We start from the raw sequence: 12,140 nt of genomic DNA, 5'->3' as shown, positions 1-12,140 counted from the left end.
CTCCAGACAGAGAGGAAATCCAAGACTGTGGACCGTGACTAGCATATAAAGACTATAGTCTGAAAATCAGACACCTATTTTTATTTATTAAAAATACATAGAATCTTTACATAAAGGTTTTTAATACAATATGTGATCAAAATTGGGGAAATAGTCCCTCAAAATGGACGCCGTCACCTTGTAGTCCACACCCATCACTGACCTTCCCCTCACTATGTACTGGTATTACACACTGTACCTCATTTACACTTTTTTAGTTTCCTCCTGCCGAGGGGACAGGAAGCCAAATACATGGTGTGTGCACTTCTTAACATAAGCTGCTGCTATCACATGAGGAGACATGAACTTCTGGCTTGTTCTTGCCTTTTTTACTTATATTTCAGGTAAGTCGTCTCAATTAATTTAATCTGCTTTATCTGAATAGGTGAATGAACAGTGATGATGTGATAGCGACTACTACACGGCTTTTCTCTGGGCTCACATATAGGTCATGTATATATTCTAAAAGAGAATACATGTCTAGTGTCTCAATGGATTCAGATACAGATAGATAGATAGATAATAGAGATCACAGGGGTTGGTTTCTCACCACCTCGGTGATGTGTGGTGTGTGGTCTTACAGGCACTAAGTCCCGTTGAACCATTTTGCATGTAACCATTTCCCGATCACAGGAGAAGACACAGAGAGGACTTGTATTTGACCATAAAGATGGATTAGGGCTGCTGGTGTGATCCGATGTTCTGATTAGCACCAGGGGAAGGTTCATTGGTAATAACTTTATTACGTCTAACTTCTGTGACCCTCATGACACTTGGTCTGTCTTACAATAATCCAGGTTTTGTGTTTTTCCACCAGGTATAATTACAGATGGAAATATTCCAGATTTGTCCCGTGTCCACTTTGTAGAAGAAGGAAAGAACATCAACATTTCATGTTACATTAGTAAAAGATCCAGTAATGTACAGTGGTACAAAGAGAGAGAAGATGGGGGATTACAGGTCGTGTCACAAAGGGGATGTTACCTACCAAAAGAAAACAGTAGATATTATGTCCACTGTGAAAAAATGTCTGCACTCGGCATGGAGATTAGAAATGTCCTTCCATCTGACTCTGGGGTGTATTACTGTTCTCTATCAGGACTGGACCCAACCTTCCATGTAGCCGGCACATTAATTGTTACAGGTATCTCTCTATCTATCTCATATCTATCTATCTCATATATATCTCTCTCTATCTATCTATCTATCTATCTATCTATCTATCTATCTATCTATCTATCTATCTATCTCATATCTATCTATCTCATATCTATCTATCTATCTATCTCCTATCTATCTATCTATCTATCTCATATCTATCTATCTATCTATCTCCTATCTATCTATCTATCTATCTCATATCTATCTCATATCTATCTATCTATCTATCTCTCATATCTATCTATCTCATATCTATCTATCTATCTATCTATCTCTCATATCTATCTATCTCATATCTATCTCATATCTATCTATCTATCTATCTATCTCATATCTATCTATCTCCTATCTATCTAGTAGGGAAGGCTTGCTGTCTTATTCTAAAGCCATAGACATTAAATAACTGAAACAAATTTAGATTACAATGATCAGTTCTTTTCCATGTTTATCCAAGGCAAATGCCGACTAACGACGGATAATTGACCATTAGATCGGCAGCGCTGAATTTCATTTCCGTTCTTAGGACGTGTTTAATCCCAGTCTTGTCATAAATGCTCAGGGTCTATGGTGTTATTACTTCACGAATATAATGTTCATCTACGTAGATACTTTTATGACTTCACTTTTTGACTTTCAGTTGTGACTTAATGAGTTGCATTTTTGATGACCAAGAATAATTACTCTCTGGAGGCTCCGCACTTCAGTCTGCCGCAATTCTGGTTCTTATTTCCCCCGTATTAATTCTTTACCCATAGGACAAATCATTTTTTGTGTAGTAAAGAAATTGAAACAACTTGAGTTGCCAATTTGAAACTTTATTTCAGGGCTTGTCCAGGACAAAAAAATTGGGTAAATTTTTTCCAGAATAGTTCAGCTATTTTCCGTAGGATGTGTCTGGTATCGCCACTTTCACTTGAATGGGGCTGAGCAGCGGTACGAGATATTACTTGTGGCATGAGCGGAGCTACAAATCCACATGTTCATGTTGGCATCAAGGGAGGTCTGTGTATTATGTTGTGGCGTAGGAATGCTATACTTAAATTTTACCTCGGATGATAGCCTGTGATCCATGTGATCAGTTTAAAATATTGGGGTATCTTTAGGGGTATAGCTATATACAGGCTCAGACTGGCCCACAGGGGTACAGGTGAATCCCCGGTGGGCCCCTGAGCAAGGTGGGCCCCTAGTCTCCCACCCCTGCACAAGAGGCACATAATACAGTAGACTTGCTGCACTACATACATACATTCAATGTACAGCACCTCAACCAGCCTGTGTTCATATAAAAAAAACTTGTTAGATGATTTATTATATTTGAATGTATCTATACGGTGGGCCCCCAAAATACATTTTACTGTTGGGCCCTAGGTATCCCAGTCCAACACTGGCTATATAAGGTAAAATAGGTAGAAATCACAGTTGGGTCTTGTGTCTAAGGGACATAATAGCGTGTTGATTTCACAAGTAGACACCAATGTCATAAATGGTACATGATAGTTGGGACCCTGTTAGAGACTTTGTAATGGGGGCTCTGGATCTTCAAGTTACACCTCTTTGGTCTAGCAAACTAAAAAAAATAATAAAAAGCGGCTGGAGCCTTTTTATGAATTCTATTTCAGCCCCTGAATTTGATCTTTTTCTCAGAGCATTATCCAAAGGAACCTACCTTGTCAATACTTGAATCAGTAGAAGATCATCCAAGAAACACGGGTATCACCGTCTTACTGTGTGCTGCTTTTAACTGGACACAGAAGTGGGGTTGGATTAAATGGACCTTAAATGGGAAAGAGCAAGAAGGTTGGACAACTCTAGATCCAGATGGGAGTTTGAAAAGCTTATTAGTCGTCTATGAATCTATTGAAGATACAGCAGTTACTTGTTTCATACATGAGGCCACCACTGGTGAAAACATCTCCTCAACGTTCCCTAGAGAAATCAATAAAAGTAAGTAGAAAATCAATGGGGATCTAAATTTCACTTTATGACTATTCCATTGATATCTTTGGTGAGGACACGCATGTAAAGTATATTTAATACACTAAATTATCAGTGCACCCATTCTGAGCAGTGATTGTTGTTTTAAGGCAACTCAAAAAAAAATTCCAGTAAAATAATTAAAAACTGTAAAAAAAAAAAAAAGGGTTTGAATTTTGATCACAAATATCCTTTTTTGTTTACAGCTCATATGCAGAAATATTTGCCTCTATGATTCCAGGCTACAGTATACAGTACATACACCTTGTGTAATCTGATCCTACAGTTATGTGTTAGGCTGACCATACTGCTCATTAGGTACTTGTCGGTCAGCTTGGCCAAGTGTACATCTATTCTCAATAGGGAGAATGGAGGAAGCCACTGCCAATCACCTAAGCAGCAGCTTATCTCCTGAAGAACAAAAAGATCAGGCATGTTGAAATCAAACTGCTTGATCCTTTTTTCTCCATCATCTACCTTTGGTGAAAGTTGGGAACCCCCCAAACATATTAGATCATCAGCTGGTCCCACCAGGTTCTGCCAATGTTTATCTAATATGTATGGCTAGGTTTACTTCACTTCCTCTCCTCTGCTTCTGCTGTTTATAGGTTGCATGAAGAAGAAGTAACACACAACTGTATGATCAGACCACAAAAAGTACCCCATAGGAGGGTCCTGTGGTCCTTGAGTTGAGTTCAACCCTGATTCTATGATTGTATGAAGGAAAGCAGAGGATTGGAGCTCTTGTTCTGACTAGAGATGAGCGAATCAAAGTTGACGAAGTGGGGTTTCGATTCGCACCAAATCTGAATTTCCTCACGCTTCATGGTAGCAAATCAAATTTTTTCCTAAAATGGCTGCTGCATGTGTGAGGACATGGAGCAAGGAACTCTGGGAATGAGGGTTCACCCACAATGCCATGCATGCAGCCAATCAGCAGCCATCCAGCCCTGTGAATAGCCTCAGGCATCTTGGATTTAGCCATTTTCCAGTGTACTTAGTGCAGGGAGAGACATTAGCAGGCGCTAGGAACAGTGTTAGAAACAACTTAAAATTTTCTATTTTGCTCATTAGAAGTTCAGGGAAAGTGCATTAGAAGTGTAGGGAAAGGATAGGGAGGAATCATTCCACAGCAGTTATGTAGAACAGGGTTCAGTCGGGGAGGTTACAGCCTGGGTAATAGGAACAATCCTATTACACCTTGCTGCACTGACCGGGGATCCAAATTGCCATTATACAGCTCTGTAATTCCAGCAAACCGTTCTTATTATTGGGGGGGGGGGGGGGGGTGCAAGTGCTGTTTGATGCAGCCATTAACAGGGTTTATTACAAGGAAATATTTATACGTCTTATTTGTCGTTGTGCAGTGAAGTTATATGTTCTAAAGCATTTTTTGGCTTGTATTAGTGGTAAAAAAGGTTTATTAGTCGTTGTGTGGTGAAGTGAGAAAATTACAGCCTTTTTTGCCGTGTATTAGTGGCAAAAAAATATATATTTGCTATTCAACGGTGACGTTATATATTTCTAGAGCATTTTTGGCGTGTATTAGTGGCATAAAAATGTATATTATTTGACGTTCAGCGGTGCAGTTATATGTTCTAAAGCCCTTTTTAGTGTGTATTAGTGGCAACATTTTTTATATTATTTGACGTTAAGCGCTGAAGTTATATGTTCTAAAGCCTTTTGTGGCGTATATAAGTGGAAAACAATAAGGGCCTATTTGCCGCTCAGCAGTGCAGTTATATGTTCTAATACCCTTTTTGTCATGTATTAGTGGAAAAATATATATATTATTTGCCTTCAGAGGTGCAGTTATATGTTCTAAAGCCTTTTTTGCATGTATTAGTGGCCCAAAAAAAATTTATTAGCCGTTGTGTGGTGAAGTTAGAAAACTACAGCCCTTTTTGGCGTGTATTAGTGGCAAAAAACAAAAAAATGTATACTATTTGCCGTTCAGCGGTGCAGTTACATGTTTAAAGCCCTTTTTGGTGTGTATTAGTGGCAAAAAATGTATATTATTTTCCATTTAGCGGTGAAGTTATATGTTCGAAAGCCCTTTTTATGTGTATTAGTGGCACAAAAAAAAGTATTTGCATTTGTGTGGTGAAGTGAGAAAATTACAGCCCTTTTTGGCATGTATTAGGGGCCAAAAATTATATATTTGCCATTCAGCGGTGCAGTTATATGTTCTAAAGCCCCTTTTGGCGTGTATTAGTGGCAAAAAAATGTATATTATTTGCCATTCAGTGGTGAAGTTATATGTTCTAAAGCCATTTTTATGTGTATTAGTGGCACAAAAAAAGTATTAGCATTTGTGTGGTGAAGTGAAAAAATTACAGCCCTTTTTGGCGTGTATTAGTGGCACAGTCGCAGCAAGAGGCCCGAGCTCCTGGTGTCATCTAGTGGTCGTGTCTTGACCAGCAACCCAGTGGTTCTTGAATGGTTGACTCGGTCATCCACTTTGTCCCAAGTGACATCAGACACCCCCAGCCAAGAGTACTCCCCTGTGTAAATGTGATGTCAGCCAGTGGCAGCTCATGTGTGACACCTGCCATTTGCTCAGGCCCTTTAAGGAGGCCACAGCATTTGTCAGTTGCCAGGACTACAGGATGAACAACATCATTCCACTGCTTCATGTCCTGGAACAGATGCTGGTAAATCTGGCTGGTCAGGGGACTGGAGACGTGACGCCTAGATCTCACGGCCACATGAGCCCTTTGAAGGCTGAACTGGAGGAGGAGGAGGACATTGGAGCACAAGAAATGTGTAGCGAAATGGGTGGTTTTTCTACACAGGTAAAAGGAGAGGAGAAGCAGGAGCAGCCAGAGGTGCTACAGGGCAATGGGGAAGACAAGGCAGAGGACCCAGACACACCGTGGCAGTATGCGGTGGAGATAGAGGCAGGGAGTCCCTCTAAGTCATTTGCACAAATGGCCCGATGCATGCTCACTTGCTTGCATAGAGACAAACGAATTCGGCAGAGGGATGACTTCTGGCTCTACACATTGTTGGACCCTCGCTACCGGTCCAAAATGGGGGTCTTTTTTACACTCGCTAAGAGGGAGTACAAACTGAACTACTATAGAGACATCCTATGTAGTGAGTTGGCCACTGTCTATCTGCGCCATTGTCCATCCTCTTGCAGGTCTGACCTGGGGGGGCTCTCTGCGCTCACGTTCCTCTGCCATGGCTGCTGTGGCAGGGTGATGAGCAGCTTTCTTCACCTTCTTAGTGCAGTAACTACTCACCAGCAGCAGCAGATAGACCTGGAGCAGGACCTGAACCAGCAGGTGGTGGCATACTTGGACAGCACCCTGCAACCCCACATTGAAGATCAGTTGGATTACTGGGCAGCCAAACTGGATTTGTGGCCGCTGCTGGCAGAGTTTGCCCTGGAAAAGCTGTCCTGCCCAGCCAGTAGTGTAGCATCATAGCTGGTGTTTAATGCGGCGGGGGCATATTTACCCCAAGAAGAACTCACCTGTCCACCCAAAATGTGGAGAGACTGACCTTTGTCAAGATAAATCAGGCGTGGATTGGCCAGGATTTCCACCCACCAATGCCTGATGCATCAGACTAGATCATCCATAGTGCCACACCAACACTTTGACAAAAGAGACCGGTTTCTTCTGGCTACCTGCCTCAGCTACTATTCTGACCAGAGAGACATTTGGGGTATGAGCAACCATGTAATATGTGGTTTGCTGGACTCTGCCAGAGCAAGATGTAGTGCTTGTCATTAGCTCTCCTTTCTGGATCATGGAGGAGGACACTGAGCACAAGACTCTCCCTCTATATGTTGTCCATATGTGTCGTCTAAAGGTCCAGTCCATTAAATTGAGCAGTGAAAGATTGTCTCAATGTTTTCCATTCTTTTGTTCCAGGTGAGAGGTCCATCAGCGACTGCTACATTGTTCTGTATGTGGGTTTACCCATCATCATCGCTATCCTCCTTGCACATCTGATTATCCTGGCCATCAGACGAAAAGCTTCGTCTAAAGATACCCATTGTTCAAACACTCACAAGGGTATGCCTTCTGAAGAAGAACGCAGAGAACCTTTAGGTAGATACATGTCTTTCAATTGAGACTCCAGTCTCATAATTTTACCGTGAACTGTGTAATGCTTCACTTTTCCTGTAGTTGCTCTGCAGGTAAATTAAACACTTGTTACCAGGTTCCTCCATAGATTACAGCTGATTTTTGGGGTTCCATCAGTGGGACACCCTATGGTCAACTTATTGGTGTTGGGTCCGTTGTAAAAAGCAGATGACCCTTGTTAAACCACTGTCCTCAGTCTTCATTTCTGCATTTCTCTACCTTTATGTTCCTTAAAAATTAATTACTGAGAACTTGTTGGGTTGATCTAAAAGTAGAGGTTCACAACTTTATCTGATCTGTGGAACAAATAGTCCCCTTAGGTACGCTACATAGTGTAATGTGTGTACAGAGTACTCTGTCAGTTACTGACACGGTTCCAACTATACCAATAACGAGAAAAAGAAGAAAACGACCCCAGAAGTCCCCCAACATATATAGCAAGGGCAATGCCCGTATAATAACCAAATATAGGGGGACACCCGAAAGAAAATGACTCGGTACAAGCTCCGAGCATGACGGCAGAAAACAAGAGAAAAAAAGAGCTTAGAGTACCATAAGTTAGAAAAATATACGTTTTTTATTAAATTCATGATAAAAAACACACATATAGTGAATGCCAAGGACAGGGTAAGGGAGCAGGGGAAAGGAGAACGAGCGCCATCCTGGATGGACACACTGGTCACAACATATAATGGTCTATCAGTGGGGTAACTGCAGATGTGGGAAAAACAACTAGTAAAGTATGGTACAATGACCAACCCATAGGTGCAGACCTTTAAGAATAATTTGTTATAGAGGGTGAGTGGAGATCAAAACATGGTCTAACCGCCATGGCTATAGTGCATAGTATATGGTGCAAGCAACATAGGTAATACTATGTATAAACAGTGTACCAAATGGATCAGCAGTAATGGACCAGGCAAAATAGCTCAACGTTAGCAACACATAGCCATGGCTGGAAACCTATGATCAAGGACTCACCGATATGGGACCAGATGTGAACAGAAAAACCAGGATGGCGCTACCCCAACGCGCGTTTCGGCGTGCCTTCGTCATGTTCGGCGTGCCTTCGTCATGTTATCCCCATATAGCAGTGCCCATTATAGATATGTCACACTCCCTCCCCATTTATGCCACAGTCCTTGTATCAGTGGAATGTATGGACATTTTTGGTTACCATATATTATATACTAATCATTTAAAAAAAAATGTTTTTAGAACGTCGTGTGAGATTTCGGCCAGAAGATGAGTCGGTAAGTATAAGAATGTATTAGGCCATACAGTAAAATATTAGATACTCAAATCATATCAGAAGAGGGTCCTACACAAGCCCAGGTTATGGAGGGGACTGAAAGTCCCCTCTTTACATCAGAAGACACCAGTATTATAGTGTTGAGCGAATCAAAGTATCCGAAGTGGACTTTAAGGGAAAAATCAATTCGCAGTGAAGCCGAATTTCCTCATGTTTCATGGTAATGAATTAATGACAGTAAAAAAGAAAAAAAATTATACTCACCTCATCCATTTGAGCGCGAAGAGGCCGCCGCGTCGATCTTGATTGAAGATCCAGCGTGAAATCACATGTGCGGTGACGTATGACGTCACCATGCCGGCCAGCGTGATGATGTAATCATGCACCATGTAATATTCTATGTGGGATCTTCAATCAAGATGGCCGTGGCGGCCTCTTACCACTCAAATAGATAAGCTGAATATTTTTATTATTTTTAACCAATTAACCCCTGAAAGCCCTAATTTTATTTCTCAGATGCCGCGATCGTCGATGAATGCGGCATCTGAGGGGTACAATGACAGGGGACAGCGCAATCGCCGTTCCCCTTTACTGCGCCCACTACTTACAAAGAAATACGATTTGTGATGAAGTAATTTGTCACTAAGTGAATTTCTTTGTGAAATCCGACGAAGCAGCCGAATCGAAGTTTTGTACCATGGATGTCTAATGGGGATGAACAAGGGTTACACCGTTTGAGAATCACAGCCCAAATCCCCCTTCAACTGCTTTCTCATACATTGTTGTAAATGTAACTGCTTATATAATAATAATTATCATTATTAATAATATTTTCTATGATTTTTCAGGTTACTTACGCTGCAGTAAAGTCATGATCCATCATTCCAAGACTCTACTGTGTTGTGACCGACTTGTACACGCTTTGCCCTGCATTTAAAAGATTCTTTAGCGTAATTTTGTGTGTGTAAAGCTCCAAGTAGCCTAAAAACAAACACATTTTCAGACCTTCACTGAAATTTTTTTTTTTACTATTGATGACCTATCTGGAGGATAGGTCATTAATATCGGATCGGCAGGAGTCCGACACCCAGCACCCCCGCCAATCAGCTATGTGCCATCTCCCGTCTCTCTTCCTGTTCACCGCTTCTGTCTATGGCAAAGAGCATACACAGCAGCAGTGGACAGGAAGAGCGACGGGAGACGGCACATGCACTGCACGCACCTTCCCTTCATACGACTGATCGGCGGGGGGGTGCCGGGTGTCGGACCCCCGCCGATCTGATATTGATGACCTATCTTCAAGATAGGTTATCAACAGGAAAAGCCCGGAAAACCCTTTTAAGTCAAAAAACAAATTAAGGGCTCATACACACAAACGTATTTTCTTTCAGTGTCCGTTTAGGGGGGTTTTTGCGGACCGTATACGGAACCATTAATTTCAATGGGTCCGCAAAAAAAGGAAGGTACTCCGTGTGCATTCCATTTCTGTTCCGCAAAAAAATAGAACATGTCCTCTTATTGTTCGCATTACGGACAAGGATAGGACTGTTCTATTAGGGGCCAGCTGTTCTGTTCCGCCAAATACGGGATGCACACTGACATCATTCGTATTTTTTTTTCGGAACCATTTTTTGCGGACCGCAAAATACATATGGTCGTGTGCATGAGCCCTTACAGTTAGGGCTCATTCAGACGGCCGTATGAATGAGTGAGTTCTGCAATTTTGCAGAACGGGTGCGGGCCCACTCCTTTCAATGGGGATGCGGACAGCAAAAGATGCGGACAGCACACCACGTGGTTCCGTTCTGCGGCTCCGCTGAAAAGCTTGTCCTTTTCTTGTTCGCGGACAGCACACCATGTGGTTCCGTTCGGCGGCTCCGCTGAAAAGCTTGTTCTTTTCTTGTTCGCAGACAAGAATAGACATTTTCTATTATGGTTGCGACCATGTGCGGTCCACAAATTGTGGAACGCACGTGGCCCGTATCAATGTTTTGCTTATCCGCAAAGCAGTACGGACGTCTGAATGGGCCCCAAGTGTTCAGCGAATTGAAGTATCCGAAGTGGACTTCGATCTAAATTTCAGAGAAAATTTGATTTGTTGCGAAGCCACAGGTCACCACTGAGGCCAGTGATTAACTTAGCGGGCATTCCCTGTGTGTCGAGAAGCATCAGGAAGCAGCGACAAAAGAGGACTCTGGAACAGGAGCGACGTGGGATACAGAGAGGTGAGTATGACTTCCGTCTTTTATTTTTTTATGCTACCTAAGCATGTAACTAAATGACCAGGTAACCCCATGTTCATTGTTGCAGTGGGGCAATGAGCTGATCAGAATAGATGCACGCAGCGGTATTTCTCCGGCCGCTTCTCGGCATATTTGCCGGGTTGCAGCCGGATCGCTGCTGGTCCTCATTATAGTGAATGGGGCTGGACGGCGATGCCGGAATGCCGAGAGATCCTTTATGTTACATTTGTCTAATCTCTTTAACATTAGAATGAATACTAGAAGTTATTTGCTTTTTTGCATATTCTATTAAATGACTGATAAATTTGTAAAGATTATGAATAAAATAATAATAATGATATTTTATTTATTGTATTCATTTCTTTGTACTGTACATTGCCACTTTTTTATTCATTCTGGCATTGTTAAAGTTAAATCTAATAAGACGTTCACCTCATGATACACATCTCTTCTTAGACCAATTTACTGCACGTAAACCTGCTGCTTAGCTTCGGGAGCGAGGATCTGTGTTCGGCCTCGTTCCCATGGCAGCTTTTCTAGCTGGGAGGCTCCCTGCTCCTAGGTCTGCCTTGAGCGCCGAGCTGATCACTCGGTGCTCGACTTGTCTGTCTGTCGGTCATGTGACGCTGGCCACATCACATGACCCTCACTCCCTACTATAAATACAGGTGGCCTGCTGGCTACAGGTTGCCTGTGATTTTAGTCTCTTAGGCTGTGTGTATTGTTAGCTACTCTATTGATTGACCTCTGGAATTTGACCTTGACCGTTTCCTGACCTCCCTTTGCCTACTCCCTTGGTTTTGACGCTACATCTCGGATTCTGACCTCGGCTCGTTCTCGGATTTGCCACCTGCCTCTTCCCTTGTATTGACGTGACCTCCCGGACTGACCTTGGCTAGCTGACCCGCCTTTGCCTTCTCCTTCACAGGTTACCTCTCTCTTGTCCACTTCCTTGCCTGCATCTCGCATACCGTTCTCTGCCTAGCTGACCGCTACCCTCTCTGTTCCTTCCTCCCCTACCCGGCACTTACGGAGGTTAGGGACCATCGCCCAGTTTCACCCCGTCACCTAGGGCGGGTGGTGCCAGTAGGCAGGGACAGGGTTGAGGGTTGCAGTCTAGGGGGTGCACTTCCTTCTACCTTCCCTTCCCGTGACATTGCCATCACTGAACAGTCCATCCATAAGATTAATTTATAAAACAAAGACATTACTAAACTAAATCTAATGATATAATTAATAGAACAGGTACAATAGGATGATGTAAGCATTGAGTGAGATGATGACAGACAGTTTTACGTGAACCACTTTCTGGTATAACAAGTCTGCTGTCAATTAAAGTACAAATTTAACTCTCTCTAAGGCTAGGTCTAC

The 12,140-nt window shown here is 42.5% G+C and overlaps 1 protein-coding gene across 2 annotated transcripts; it reads left to right on the top strand.

Moving 5' to 3' along the window:
- Positions 1-266: 266 nt before the first annotated feature.
- On the top strand, positions 267-9,967 carry LOC122921799 (M1-specific T cell receptor beta chain-like). 2 transcript variants are annotated; one of them, XM_044272046.1, is made up of 6 exons: positions 267-383; positions 857-1,183; positions 2,845-3,144; positions 7,059-7,238; positions 8,493-8,527; positions 9,375-9,967. In XM_044272046.1, exons 1-6 carry the CDS (start codon positions 341-343, stop codon positions 9,399-9,401), a joined length of 912 nt encoding a protein of 303 aa, XP_044127981.1. In that variant the 5' UTR covers positions 267-340; the 3' UTR covers positions 9,402-9,967. The 2 variants fall into 2 exon arrangements, with proteins under 2 accessions (XP_044127981.1, XP_044127980.1); XM_044272045.1 differs by lacking the exon at positions 8,493-8,527.
- The last annotated feature ends 2,173 nt before the right edge of the window (positions 9,968-12,140 follow it).

Source organism: Bufo gargarizans, chromosome 11, assembly GCF_014858855.1.
Source record: "Bufo gargarizans isolate SCDJY-AF-19 chromosome 11, ASM1485885v1, whole genome shotgun sequence".
Taxonomy (NCBI): domain Eukaryota; kingdom Metazoa; phylum Chordata; class Amphibia; order Anura; family Bufonidae; genus Bufo; species Bufo gargarizans.
Note: the sequence above shows the minus strand (reverse complement) of the source record. Positions and strands in the feature narration are given on the sequence as shown.

What these genes read in the sequence shown, in the direction of transcription:
- LOC122921799 (XM_044272045.1), top strand. Translation starts at nt 341, where the DNA reads ATGAACTTCTGGCTTGTTCTTGCCTTTTTTACTTATATTTCAG. An exon ending in CTTTTTTACTTATATTTCAG is followed by an intron (nt 384 to 856) that starts GTAAGTCGTCTC and finishes TTTTTCCACCAG; the next exon opens with GTATAATTACAGATGGAAAT. An exon ending in CGGCACATTAATTGTTACAG is followed by an intron (nt 1,184 to 2,844) that starts GTATCTCTCTAT and finishes TCTTTTTCTCAG; the next exon opens with AGCATTATCCAAAGGAACCT.